Source organism: Lepidochelys kempii, chromosome 13 (assembly GCF_965140265.1).
Source record: "Lepidochelys kempii isolate rLepKem1 chromosome 13, rLepKem1.hap2, whole genome shotgun sequence".
NCBI classification, from domain to species: domain Eukaryota; kingdom Metazoa; phylum Chordata; order Testudines; family Cheloniidae; genus Lepidochelys; species Lepidochelys kempii.
This window is the reverse complement of record NC_133268.1, coordinates 20,422,880-20,437,443: the sequence shown is the minus strand read 5'-3', so window position 1 is coordinate 20,437,443 and position 14,564 is coordinate 20,422,880. Positions and strand designations below refer to the sequence as shown.

Below are 14,564 nucleotides of genomic sequence, written 5' to 3'. Positions count from 1 at the left end.
ATCATAAAAGGCGATTAGATTAGTCAGGCATGACCTTCCCTTGGTGAATCCATGCTGGCTGTTCCTGATCACTTTCCTCTCATGCAAGTGCTTCAGGATTGATTCTTTGAGGACCTGCTCCATGATTTTTCCAGGGACTGAGGTGAGGCTGACTGGCCTGTAGTTCCCAGGATCTTCCTTCTTCCCTTTTTTAAAGATTGGCACTACATTAGCCTTTTTCCAGTCATCCGGGACTTCCCCGGTTCGCCACGAGTTTTCTTAAAAATCTTAAAAAGAAAAGTAGTACTTGTGGCACCTTAGAGAATTGGTTAGTCGCTAAGGTGCCACAAGTACTCCTTTTCTTTTTGCAAATGCACACGAACACGGCTGCTACTCTGAAACCTAACAAAATCTTACTGTCTTGGCCTCCGCGTTTCTAGTTTAGTGCTTTGGGGACACCTTGTGGCTGGAAGGAGCCACAGCAGAAATGGACATAGTTAAAACTTGGAGAGAGAGAAGGGAAAGGAGAGAAAAGTAGAGTGAAACGATGGTTGTGGGCAACTAATGCTTTTTCTGCATTGAGTGGGATGATGCTCCTAGACGAGTGATGACACCAGCCTTCAACTGTGAAACAGCCCAGATGGGTCTTGTAAAATTCTCCTGACTCAGTAGCCTAGGGCAAGCGGGGTTTTCTTTGATGGGAAGAAAAATAGCAACAAGGTGCACTGCTGCATTTTAGTCTGGACTTGATAGGTTTTCATGTTTAGTTTGCAGGGTGCCTTAAATAGAGGAGGTAGAGAAGCAGAGGCTGAGTGAATCTGGAATCTCATGAGATCCATCACAGGGGGGAGTATTCCGGTGGTGAAACACTGACACTTTCATAGTATCTGGTCCTGGTGCTGGGGTTTCATTTGGTTGGAAGCAGTGAAGAAATCTTGGTAATGTTCTCTCACCTGTGTTTGCTGTGGTTCTGTAGAAATGGGGGAAGCCACTGAGGCAGGAGGCTGAATTTAGGGGAAATGCACACAATCTGTTATTTAGGGTAGATGTACACAACCTAGAAAGATGCTGCCCGCAGTGTAGTGCGTGACGTTAAAGAGGCCCTGCCTGGCCTCAAACCTGCCACTGTATAGCAGACAGGTTTCAAAACAAATGTACTGTTTGCTACTAATTACTCTCCCTAGGGCCAGATATTACTTTTTAAAAATGAGAAAAAGAGAGGCGGATGGGATGCTGCATATCTGGAACAAAAGGTGAGCCACATGGCTTGTGTGTCTTTAATTGCACAAGAGTTTGTTCAGCACTGCTACTGCCAGAAAACGCTGTGCCTCTCCAATCTGTTATACTCTTAAGCATAATCACACAATAGTGGATAAAGGAGAACAGGTTGGAATAGTTTATTTGGGCACTCAAGGAGCCTTTGACAGTCCCTCACAAAAGCCTATTAAGGAAGTAAAGTAGTCATGGGATGACAGGCAAAGTATGGTCATGTATTAAAAACTAAGTAATAGAGAACAGAGTAGGGATAAATGGCCAGTTTTCAACATAGCAGAGTGCCCAAGGATCTGCATTAGGACCATTATTATGATCTGGCAAAGAGAGTGAGCAAGGAGGTAGCAAGAAGTCCAGATAGCACAACTATTTGGGTTAGTCAAGACGAGAGAACAATGTGAAGAACACAGCATGAAAGCAGATGAAATTAATTGCTGACAAATGCAAAGTGATGCACACTACAAGGAATAATCTGAGCCATTCATGCACTTTGCTGGGATTTAAAATTAAGCGTCACTCAGAAAACAGAGCTGGTGAAGACCTCTGCTCAATGAGCAAATGAAAAAAAGCAAACAAACTGTTAAACGGATAAAATGGATGGGATAGAGACTCCTACTACAATTAGGTTAGAAGTGGCTCACCCTCACATGGAATACTGGGTTCAGTTCTGGTCACCCCATTTCTAGAAATCAGAAGTAACAGAAATAAAGGGAATTCTGAGAGAGGTACAAAAAATGTCTAGAAGCCTGCAGAGACTTCATAGATAGAGAGACAGAAGAGACTGTGATTGTTTAGTTTGGAAAGGGAACATGGCAGAGGAAAATACAAGCGACAGGTACAGAGAAGGTCAGGAGGTGTTCCTATTTATCTTCCCATTTTGCTAGGGGACAGTTAATGAAATAAGGCAATCTATTTAAAACCGATATAAAGACATCTCCCCTCAACCCCCCATATTTAATCCATGGAACTCATTGCCACAAGATCTCAAGGATACAAAAAAGGGTCAGACCCATGGATAATGAGAGCATCCTCAGTTACACTAGAGAGGGCAACAAAGATAAGGGATCTGAACCCTCATGCCTCCAATTGCTCAGAGTTGGGAAGAAATAATTGCCCACAGCAGCATTTCTTTCTCTAAAGCAGCTAGTTCTGGCCACTGGGAAACAGCATGTAGGAGAAGATGGAGCTCTAGGCTAACACTGTGCAGCTGTTCTTTTGTTACTCTTAAAGGATAAAAAGTTGGCAAGGGCATACTGTCTTTTAACAGATAAACATTCCTGGCAATGACTGAGACATAGGGAGTAGCCCCTGAGGAACCGGGCAAGGCTCATGGGAAGCCCTGCTAACGACACTGATCCCAGATCTGGGCTGGGGAGATGCAGATCCTCTCTAGGTGCATTTATAGTGTGATGTTAATATAGTAGATGAGGCCAGCCTAGCATCCTGGGGTGTAGCAATGACATAATGGAGACGGCTCTTGCTCCAGATGACTGCTCAGCTCTCTGAAATCCTGATCATTTTCCTCCATGTCACTAAACTGCATTTATGGTGAAAAGGGAAACATGGATGTGGGCCCCTAGCAGGTCCCTTCGTGTCACTGTGGGCAGGAAGAAATCATCAGCCTCCAAGTCTGGTTCTCTTCAATGTACTATGATGCCACCCATCCACCACTCCCAGCTCTTATTTGCTCTGCCACTTAGGGGCTGTGCACTTTCATGGGCCTGGCTCCAACTAGAGCAGGATTCCTCTCCTCAATGTCTGTTTAGCATCACTACAGCAGCTGCGGGAGAGAATATTCCCAGGAAGAAGAGGCTGTAAACGGTTTCTGGCTAAACCTCAAAGTAAGGCCAAGGCTCCAGCCCCACCACTGCTATGCCCGTTGCTGCATGGGGAGATGGTGGGTGCCACAAACCCCAGACCAGAGCACCAGAGTGTAGGACTTGTGGCCATATGGGGTTGTGGCTGTTGTGTCTCTCGTTAACCCCCTTCCTTGTTCTGTCTCCAGAATTTTGCTAGCTCAACCCCAAAGTTGGCCCCTGTAGGGTAGTGTTCCCAAGAGATTTCTATAATTCTACGTTCAAGTCCTCTGATGATTATACGAGAGGCTACAAAGGTAACAGTAACAGCTTCATCCTGCTAGAGGAAAGTCTCCAGGCCAATGCAGGCTACTGAATGTGACCCAACCCCCCGCATAAAACCCAGCACTACGTGGCCAATCAGAACCTGCTTCCCGTGTAGAGCTAAATGAATCATTCATAACTTTGTTCTCTATGAATAAATTTTGGTCTGTAGCTGATTCTCCGACTATCACTGTGGAAATTCAAGATCAGTTACACATCAAGTGATACATTTCTGTTCCAACTGGACAAGAGCAACTCTTGGAATCAGGATCCAGGGTAAATCACCACAATTACACTTACATTTTCTTTCCACAAATATTCTCCAAGATTCCATTAAAATTCAGTTTTAGTAACACTCCAGATCAGTTATCTTACTCCTGGCAAGCGAACACCAAAGGAGTGAATCCAACCTCCAAGAAAACATATGGAAAACTTCAAAGTAGTATTTGGGAAAGCTTTTTCAGTACTTTGCCTTGGATAACAAATGCCAAAAACTGAAAGATGCACACATCTGCATTCACATGTTCACATGAGCTGTCTGTGCACAAATCAGATCATTGTACCTTTGCACCCATTTGGTCCTCATGCTCTGGGAGAGGTGCCCTTCTGCCAAATCTTTCAGCCCCTGGGGAACAGAGACCCTCCCCTCCTCCACCCACCACCTCACTCCAGTTCTCCATGCTAAATGCAGTTCTCCATGCTAAGTGAAATATAATTAAATCTCATACTTCAGAACGTAAACTGATCCAAGCAGGGGTCAGGCAAGACTTATGGGAAAGGGACCGAGAGGCTTTTCCCATTGGACCATATGAACTGGAACCATAAACTCACTGAACATTAAATCCCACCAAATGAGGGTAGATCCATCCCCATCATCGTATCCACTCACTATACTCCACACCTGAACATAGCCATTATATGGACAACATACCCCCATATCTCAATGTCTGTACTTTGACCGGTTAAACTTTTACCCCCAATCGGGGAGATTGCAGATTATGTATTCCTTACGCCACCCATTCCTAAACTGAATTTCGCACCCCTTGATAATCTGTACCTTATTCCCTGATAACCAGAAACTTATGCCTAAACTCTGTACTATTTTCTTTTTACTTCAACATTATCTTAATAAAATTATTATATCTATGTGCAGCATTGCCTCATCAGCAAGGGACACAGTGAGGAATTGTTAGCTTCTCCTGAAGTCTCACTGACAGGCACTGACCACTGCTGCATGTGGGGCATACTCATGGCCTGGTTCAAAATGGCAGGCAGTGAGATACTGGAGTAGATAGGATCAGTGCTCTACTCAACTCTGTGCAATTCTTCAATTTTGTCTCCACACTCCCCTATGTTCACTCTCCAGCTGGACTTTGAGTTTCCTGCTTACTCTAGCCCCTGCAACTTTTATGCTGACCTACTCCCACAGTGTCACTACCAAGAAGGGCGGGCAACTGTTCACTTATGGTGGTTGCCAGGGCAACAAAAACAGATCTGCCATTCAAGTGGAACATTTCCAGGCAAGGGGGTAAGAGAGTACTTAACTGAGATGCCCAGCAACACAGCTGGCCCAGGAAAGGAGTCAGGAGTGTGAATGAGTGTCCCTACAGGGGCAGGGCTGACATGGGAGGCTAAACCAGGAGACAGAAGAAGCTGGAACCCTCTGCCTTTCAGCTACAAAAAAAGAACAGCACAGGCCTACAGAACAGCTCAGATTTATTTCTGGTATCTTTTTACAGAACATAAATTACCCTTCCCCAGAACAGGACTATCACACCTCTTTCCTGATCACTTGGCTCTGCACTTCCCTGTGATCATGGAGCTTTGGGACTACAATTCCCAGCAGCCTCTTAACTGGTGGAAGTTATCCCAGCCCTCTTGGCTTCAAGAGACAGAGGTACATGAGGCAGCAGGAGATAAGGCAGCAATGTTTTCCTGTCCTCTCTCAGTCTCCCTGCAAGCCCTGGCTGTAGCCCTCCCACTGAAGCCCACATTACATGCCCACTGCACTGGCTGCATTGGATTCTCTCAGAGGGGTGGAACCCCTCTGACTTTGCGGATGATGTTGGCCAGTCGCTTGGCCAGGCCTCCCCTGTTTGGCTCTTCTACATGGAAGGTTCTGGTCAGTAGGTTGTAGAAGGAGCCGTAGCACACAGCCACCACAGTGCAGGTCAGGCAGATGACGTTATATGGCATGCTGAAGTCAGGCGTTGGCAAGTTCACCAGCAGCGGCTCGGTGTACAGACGCACAAAGTAGCTGGAGCCATCGGAAGAAGGAAATCTGGAGATAGAAGTAGGGGTGGGGGGGAAGAAGATCATCCCATGCAAAACATTCCAACAGGATCCTTTCTAGTGTGATGGTGAGCAATGCTACCCACCTGCTCTGACAGTCACACCAAAGGTGCACTAGTTACACCCTGCTGGGAACCTGGGCCCCACTTTCCAGCCAGCATTAGACACCCCTGCCTGGTCATCTCTGAAGACCCATCATGAACCTGAGCCCCTTGGGAGAAGCTGACAGCACCCGAGGGAAAAGCACACACAGGAGGAATATTCATTTGGGCACAGGACTATCCCAGACCAAGTGGAGGGCTTACAGGGGAAGCCACTCTACAAACTCTGCAGGTTCACATTGAAACTGTGGCTGCCCTGCATGAGAACAAGCACACAGAGATGGTTGTATGCGGCCTTCTCACTCCTCCCACTCCAGGAAGTGGCCATTCCCCTCACATGGGCTCCTAAGGGGTGGACTGTGTGGCTCAGATTCTGAACATGTCACTGAGAAGACTACTGAGTATTCTGACTACTAAATACTGACTACTACTACTCTACAGGGAACGGAGTGCTGGCACATGTAGATTAGCACCTACCATGTGTGAGACCCGTGTGCAGCAAGTGCCTAGGAATTGCAGCCCAAAACAAGCAACCCCTCACTTTCCCCCATGGCCAGAGAAAAGATGCACTTACAGCGAAGTGAAGAGAGGACTCTGCTCTGCATCCTCTGCCTTCATTGCTATGACACTTGGCACCAGGGCACTCAGGACAGATGGACTAAGGAGACAAAAGCAGCAAGAGAGTCTGAAAGATGCAGTCTTCAGTCATGCTAGAAAACAAATGGCAAACAACACACACACCAGGAGCCCAGCGTTATGCGCGGCATTGGGACCAGAACCCGTGATGGGTCTAGAAAGGGAAAGCCCTGCAGAAGTCTGGCCCACAGTATGTAAGTTACCCCAAAGCAGGGGCACATGGCTTTACCTCACATAAAAGCCGTGGTTGGGGTCAGGGGTATACTCTGTCCACTTCAGTAAGGCTCTCTCGAACTGGATGGTGATCTTGGTGACAGAGTTTGCTGGGAGCTGGATCAACATCTCCAGCAGATGGGGCCGCCTTCGGTCCTTAGCCGGCTGGTAATGGATATAACCTAACACCAAAGACAGTCACTTGTCACCCTGCTGGGAACGTTCCCCACTAACACAGACAGCACTGATAGATACTGTTGCCTCCACCCTCCCCTACAAGAGAGGGCACAGGATGACACACACCTCACACAACCCTTCCCATATGGCTTCTGCTCTCCCCACTTAGAGCAAGAGCTCCTCAGGGCAGGGACTGTGCTATGCTCTGTTCTGGACAGTCAGGGTTCAGCATGTAATTCACAGGGATAACAACAGCAAAAGATGCTCAAGTTGACCAGTTCTCACTAACCCAAAAGGACACACAAAGATCAACATGATTCTCATGTCAGAGAGAGGCTCTGTGATGAATACCCAGGATGCCCCTCCCCATCTACTCAGACACCACTGTAAGGGAAGAAGTTCTCATCCACCCCTGCTACAAATCACCACGGGGATAATGGAACACCCAAAGACTGTTCTGTGTGTGTCCATTATCAGCCCAACCTCTTTACTCTTAAAGTGTAATGCTCATAAGAGCAAGGCTGTAACTGAACTGATATGTGCAAGTTTCCTGAACACACAACTCTGCTCAGACACCCCAATGCTGGCTTGCAGTTATTCCAGCCCCGGGACTCTCCTGAGCAGATGCTGCTGTTAGTGCTAAACTTGAGGGTGTGTTTCTGAAGTTAGCTTTCCACAATAGCACAGTGTATATAAGGAGCTCACACTGAATCCCTGGGAACCTGGGCAGGGACTGACTGGTCTCTGGAAAGAGACCCTGGGGCCAGGGGAGTCTGCACAGAGTGTATTCCTTACTTGGTTTGTTTTCCTTTCCCTTGGTGGTGATGACCAAAGTGTGAACGTAGAGTCTCAGGTACCAGGGCACGGTCTCCAGTAGTATCACAGGGAAAGCCCGGTATGGGTGGGTGTTATAAATCAGGGTGCTGATTTCTCCTGTCTGCAGGCCATATCCACTCACATAGCGCTGAGCATGGAGCACAGGTGTTGACAGATCCACTGCAACAGGGAAATCAAACAGGAGCTAGTAACACCAAAGCCCAGCTGTAACTCTGAACACAAGAATAGTGCTATCCACCCAGCAAGGAGCTGAGAGGTCAGGGGCACTCCCCTTTCACATGGTTCCTACTGCCTCCCACCTCACATGGAGCAGAAGAGGGGGCAGTTTCTGCCTCACACCCTGGCACAGAGTGGGATGCAGGAAGAGTCTCCTGAATGTTGCTGCTATATGTCTCTCCCCAGCAAGAAGCATGCAGTTCTCTCCTCCTTCTCAAGGCCCACACAGTGACTACCAGCAGCAGGAGTCTGAGAATCCACATTCCAGGTTGGCATATTAAGAACTGGTTGGGCGGGGAGGAGCTGGAGTTATGCACTGTGCAGGTAAAATGAAGCCACTAGTCACTCACAGCTATCCTGGGGCCGTTTCCATTTCAGCTGCACGTTGAGGCTGCGAGACACATTAAAGAGGAAGGGGCTCAGTAAGTCATAGACTGCATAGGTTCTCCTGTCTCCTTGGACAGATGCTTCATGCACGGACAGTGGAGGTGGGGTCACCTCCAGCAGTTCATTCTCCTGCGAATATAAGCAGAGCACATAGGAGGGAAAGGCAACTCCTACATTAACCAGTAGACAGAATGGCGGTCCTTAGCATTCCCCCGCATGGAAGTGACTGGCCTGTACTCTGTCTAGGAATGCTCCCCCTGGAACAGGGCCAGCTCAGGACCTTCTATAACACTACTGCAGCATCTCCATTTCTGGGCAGTACTATAGTAATTTTACTTTTTCAATAAATAGACATCCGCCCAAATCATAATAGGAATCCTTTCATCAAGAATCCCATCTCTGCAGGGAGCTCGGGTGACGGCATGCCAGGGCAGTTCCATCTCTGCACTCTGGTGCGACTGGAGACAGCAGACAATGCTGCAGGGAATCCAAATTCCTTCTAACAGGATGCTATGTCAGGGTACTAGGCAGGACAATGAACAGAAAGTGTTACCTGGGTCTTACTGGAAATATCAACATAGATTTTGCTCTCAGATGCAAGAGGACAAGCTTCAGTGACAGTGCGTGAGAACATCTTAAAAAGGGACCAGTCTGGAGAAGACAGACACAAAGAGAGGTCAGCCAGGATGTGAGTGAATGAGGCTCAGTACGCCCACAGAACACAACATACTGCAGGTTATTCCAGATACCTCTCTTTCCTTGACCAATGGAGAAGGTGTCAAAGACCACGGTGAGGGTCTGTCTAAGCTCCCAAGAGACACTCAGACACGAAGCATCCTGGAGGACAAGACAAACCAGAGACTGTGTTCAACACAAACCCACCTTCTAGAAGGGTAAGACTCATCACAAGAGGGAGATGGGGCTATAAAAGGGTCATGATACACACTGCAAGGCCCAGATGGGACTCATAAGAGTGGAGAAGGACAACATATGAGTTAAATGTGCGTGGATTAGGTCCCAGCCAGCCTATTTCACAAGGGCCAGGGCAGAGCTGTTCCCTACAGTGTATTCTCCAGGGCTTTGTCTGGTACAGTTTAACAACCCAAATGATTAGGAAATGCTTCTTAGTGTTCAGTCTACATGTTCATTCATTAAAAGACCCATGAAGGGTCTTATCAACTTGTCCAGAAATGCCACCCTGCTCACCAGATTTTGGACGCTAGTGATGGTACTCACCCTGCAGATAGGGCGGATATGCACTGCCTGGGAGTGGTAACTGGTGTGGAACAAACGTTCTGCCTTCAGCAAAACAGCAAGACCAGCCTACAGACAGTGAAGGAGAAAACATGATTGAATCACCAGCCACAAAGGTAACCACCAACAAGCTATCAGGCGCCTCAAACTTTCAAAGAGCCCAGCAGAGGCTTCACCGCTCACCAAGTAACCCAACTCCACCTGCTCTTACTGAGATCGGAGCGGGACTCCAATGGGAGCTATAGCGATGTAGTAACATTTGCTCTTTGGGAACCCCACTCCAAAGACTCTGGCTATGACCTGATCATAGCCAGTGGAAGGCCTGGGATTTGCCCTCACCTTTGAGCCGCATGGCAGCAGCTTTTTCCAAGGTGTGAGGTTCTCAGTGCAGACGACCTCCCGGGGCAAGACGGCATATCTCAGGAGATGGTAATCTGTAACTGGGATGGGGGAGTGGAGGGTTAGGAACCGGGTGTTAGTCTGACCACATGCACCAAAGCAACACTCCTCACTCCCAAAGCTGATCAGTCTCTGAAGGGGTCTAGAATCCCATGAGCTCTGTGGAAAAGGGAGGAGACCACTGCACGGCCACTTTATCAAACAGTGGATCTGAGGGGACATATAGGAAAAAACCTTCTGGTCTAGTTTCTGGAAGAACAGCCTGCAAGCTTCCAGTCCTCTTACTTTCTACAGTTCTTTGCACAGAAGGGCCTGAATAACTTGAGGTATGGAAGCTATTCTATTCAGGTTCTTATCAGAGGGCCTTTACGTCACTGGTTCAAATCGAGCTGAGTTTGGTGGGGACTAGAAGATGCTTCATACTGCCAGTGGCCCGTATGAAGTTACTTTGACATTTCAGTCCAGTTCCTAGTGTGCAGGTATCCGCATCACAATAATCATCACAACTGGCACTAACTGACCCTCTTGTCTCAGAGAAGAGGACCGAATGAGCCAGAGCACTTAAATTCCCGCCCTTTCCCCTAAAAGTGGTCCCTTCAGGTGAGGAATGAGACCCTGGTGGGGGTGAATCTAGCCTGCCTGCTACCCATGCTGTGTATGTCCTGTGAACATAGGTGGTTTCAGTTTCTAGAGCTGTCCGATACCTCACCACTTCCAAATTCACTTAGAAGACCTATACTTAGGATGTTAGCATAACCCAAGAGTTCTCCCAGGACCTGCATCCAAACCCTGTCCTCAGTACCACAGCAACAGTGAAGTGAACCGTCAACAATCAATAAATGTTCCCCCACAGAGCAAAGCCAGCCCTTCCATACAGGTCCTGTCTCACCATTGGCCAAACCCAGAGGTTTGAATGATGCTGTTGGAGTGACGGTGTTGGTGGAATCTATGAAGTTCAGAGAGGCACAGAATATCCCTGAGAGGATGTTACTAAGTTCTTTCCAGGCTTTATCAACACTGAATGAGAAATATAAGAGGCAACAAATTACACAACTGTCTCTCTCCCCCAAATCTATAGGGGTCTGTTTGAAATTAAAAGTTTGTAAAGTGTATTTGATAAATGAATAGATCATTACAAAGAGAGGGCTGTTAATAAATGTGTAAATATCACTACTGGAGCCTTAACCAGACAACAATAAACCAAGGGCATGGGAGATAGACAGAAATTAGGTTATTGAGCACTGACATTGGAAGGATGTCCATGAAAGTAAGCTATAGATGTGTGCTGTGAAATACCAGATTACATGGGTATCACGGTTGGGGTGGAAAGAGGAGAAATGGAATCTTGTCAATGTATAGCCCACAAAATAATTATACTTGCTCCAATAGTGAACACAAATATTGTTTACAGAACATCACAGATGTGCACAGTACATTGCAAACACAGGGCCAGATCCTGGCACCCTTAGAATGAATAGCAACTTATTCCACACTTTCTTCTAGAAATCTATAACATTGCAAAGTCTCCCTTGTGAGTGCAGTTCTCTAACCCAAGGGAGACCACACTGCAGCCCAATCTACAGTGCAGCTAGCAGCCAGACTATAGGTGACAGCAGATGATGGAGAACTATATGTTGGGACCTATAGGGCCAAATTCACCAATAAGATAAATAGATGCAATGCATTTATTTACTGGTATTTCTAAGCCCTCACTGCCATAATATACAAGCATGCCCATTTATGCCAGCAGATGAATCACCCCACAATGTTTAGAGGCTACCGATCAGTATTAAAAACTTGAGTAACTGCAATATATCTGTCCATTGGGTGCCAGTTAGGTGTGGCCCTTGGGCTGCTGGGAAGAGGCCAATGCCACACCACTGGGTGAGTGAAGCTTGGGCATTTCCCCCAGCTGCAATACTTTTATTTTAGAATGGTTATTGTGGTACCACCCGAGACACTTACTCGGTCACAGAGTCCTGGAACCAGACCCAGAGCTCGGCCCCGGCTGGAGCTTGCAAGTAGGGTTGTCCCCAGGTCCGTGTTCGCCAGAAGCCCTGGGTGAGGGACAGGTGCAGCTCTCGCACCAAGTACTTGGAGAGGAGCTGACCCAGAGCCTTGGGGAAGAGCCTGTAGTGAGAGACTGCGGGGAGCAGAGTGAGCGGCCCACCTGCAGGGCGAGGCCAGGAGGTCGTGTGCCCAGTCAGCCCGTACCACCCAGCGCCCCCACAGCCCTGCACCCAGCCTCAGCCCGCCATTCATCCCGCCCCGCGGCTCCCCGGCGCGGCGCAGCCCCAGCCACTGAGGCAGGACAGTAACGGATCAGCCCCAGCCCCAGCCCCAGCCCCGCCCCCCCAGGCCCCGCTCACCATACTCCAGCCCCGCCCCCCCAGGCCCCGCTCACCATACTCCAGCCCCGCCCCCCCAGGCCCCGCTCTCACCTCCCTCCCGGTGCAGCTCCGAGTCCCAGCGGGCCCGGAACTGGAAGGTGGCGGCGAGGTCCCCGGAAGGGAGCGGGCTGAGCAGCAGCTCTTCGCGCAGGCTGTCCCGGGGGGGCGCCGTCGAGCCCCCACAGCCGCCCAGCAGCAGCAGCAGCAAGAGCCCCAGCACCCCAGCAGCCCCCGCCATCCTCTGCACTGCCGCTTCCGGCCCGCTCACCCAATGGGGAGGCACTTCCGGCACAGCCTGGCGGGGGCGGGTGGAGGGGCGGGATCGGGGACTTCAAGCGGACACGGGGCGGGGCCGAACGAAGGCCCCGCCCCAGCAGCGTCCCCGTTGCCGCGGTGACCCTGAGTCCCGCACCGCGCGTGGCGGGGTCCGGCGCGGCCGCGGGGGGCACAGGCGCGTGCCTGTCGCGGGGCGCGCCGCCGCAACCCGTGGGCTTGGCCTCTGGCTCAGGGAGTTGGACCCACGTGGCTCGTCCCCTTCGCAGCCCCCCCCGCCCCCATACACAGCAACACGGGGGGTCGCTGGGAGCTCTGGTCCCGTCGCCGGGGCTGCGCCGCGCCGCTCTCCGCAGCGGGGAGTCCCCGCTCTGGCCTGATCAGCCCCGGGGCCGGGCAGCCCGCTTCGTGCTGCTTGCAATGGGACATGTGCCACCGAGAACTGACAGGACCGCGGCCCGCCAACTGGCCTCCCGCAGGCCAGGGGGCAGCGGCGGAGGGGGGCCTTTGGGTCGCCTCCAGCCTGCTCTGGGACTGGATCTGATGCGGTCACTGCCTTGGGTGCAGGATGCTCCTTATCCTGTTCCCTGGGGCCTGCCCCAAGCTAGCTAGTGGCCCTAACCTAGGGTCACGCTGGAACTTGTACCCTAGAGGTGAAGGCCTCTGTACCCCACTGTCTGACTGCAAAGACAACTTCTCTGGCCTGTGGAGTTGTCACCTTTCTTAGCTATGGGTTTTTTTTGGGTGGGTGGGGGAATATAAATCAACATCTGTTTTTCAAGGTGATAGAACATGGATTATCCTGGGAAAATGAGTATTTTCTGTGAACAGAGGAATTATCATATCAGATCTAACTGGGGTCCATCTAAACCAGTGGCCTGTCTCTGATGTTGGCCTGTAGTACAGGGGTGGGCAAAATTTTTGGCCCGAGGGCCACATCAGGGCTGCAAAACTGTATGGAGGGCCGAGTAGGGAAGGCTGTGCCTCCCCAAACAGCTTGGCCCCTGCCTTCTATCTGACCCCTCCCACTTCCTGCCCCCTGATTGCCCCCCTTAGAACCTCTGACCCATCCCGCCCTGCTCCTTGTCCCCTGACCGCCCCCTCCTGGAAACACCAGCCCCTAACTGTCCCCCAGGACCCACCCTCTATCCAACCCCCCTGCTCCCTGCTTGCCCTGACCCCTGTCCACACTCCACTCCCTGACCGCCCCCCCCGGGACTCTCACACTTATCCAACCCCCCCGTTCTCCCCCCCCCCAGAACCTCCGCCCCATCCAACCGCTCCCTGTCCTCTGAATGCCCCTCAGGACCCCATGCCCCTTATCAAGTCCCCTGGCCCTGGTCTCCTTACCATGCCGCTCAGAGCAGCATGTTCAGCAGCTGCGCCACGCCACCTGGCCGGAGCCAGACTCGCTGCCCTGCAGGAGCTCGCAGCCCCACCGCCCAGAGCGTTGGTGGCATGGCTGTGGGGAGTGGGGGAGGGACAGGAGCTCAAGGGCTGGGCAGGACGGTCCCACAGGCCAGATGTGGCCCATGGACCATAGTTTGCCCACCTCCGCTGTAATGGATACTTTAGCAGAAGTTGCTAAAAACACACAATAGACAGTTATGTAATAATTTGCCCAAAGAGGAATTTTCTTCCTAATACTGAAAGCTAATCATGGTGTATGCTGTGAAACAGGAAGATTTATATTATATAGACATGTTTACCTTAATATTAATCTGGATATACATCCAGCCAAGCACCTCTGAAAGCTGTGTCGGTAACTGAGGGCAGATGCCAGAGTCCATCAGTGGGAGCAGGGTGTACTGATCTCTCCGCTTTGCCTTGCTTTCTTATAAAATTCTTCTACATGAACCTGATGGCATGGAAATTCCAGTTCTAGGAGTCTGTTTGGGCTTTTAGGGCCTTTGTCACTTGCTGTCTCTAACATTCTACTGCTTGCTGCTGTGGCCAATATATCTGTGGTTTAGCACTGGGATTACTTGTCTAATGAATATCCTCCAGGCACCATGTTC

General features: G+C 50.1%; 1 protein-coding gene across 2 annotated transcripts; it reads right to left on the bottom strand.

The window, feature by feature from the left end:
* Window positions 1-5,070: 5,070 nt before the first annotated feature.
* PIGT (phosphatidylinositol glycan anchor biosynthesis class T) lies at window positions 5,071-12,531 on the bottom strand. Of its 2 annotated transcripts, none has more exons than XM_073309663.1 (12): window positions 12,325-12,531; window positions 11,849-12,053; window positions 10,773-10,900; window positions 9,824-9,924; window positions 9,467-9,553; window positions 8,980-9,067; window positions 8,784-8,881; window positions 8,194-8,359; window positions 7,586-7,786; window positions 6,630-6,795; window positions 6,339-6,422; window positions 5,071-5,652 (listed from the first exon to the last, which is right to left on the bottom strand). In XM_073309663.1, exons 1-12 carry the CDS (start codon window positions 12,509-12,511, stop codon window positions 5,400-5,402), a joined length of 1,764 nt encoding a protein of 587 aa, XP_073165764.1. In that variant the 5' UTR covers window positions 12,512-12,531; the 3' UTR covers window positions 5,071-5,399. The 2 variants fall into 2 exon arrangements, with proteins under 2 accessions (XP_073165764.1, XP_073165765.1); XM_073309664.1 differs by having other exon boundaries at window positions 11,849-12,026.
* Window positions 12,532-14,564: the final 2,033 nt, after the last annotated feature.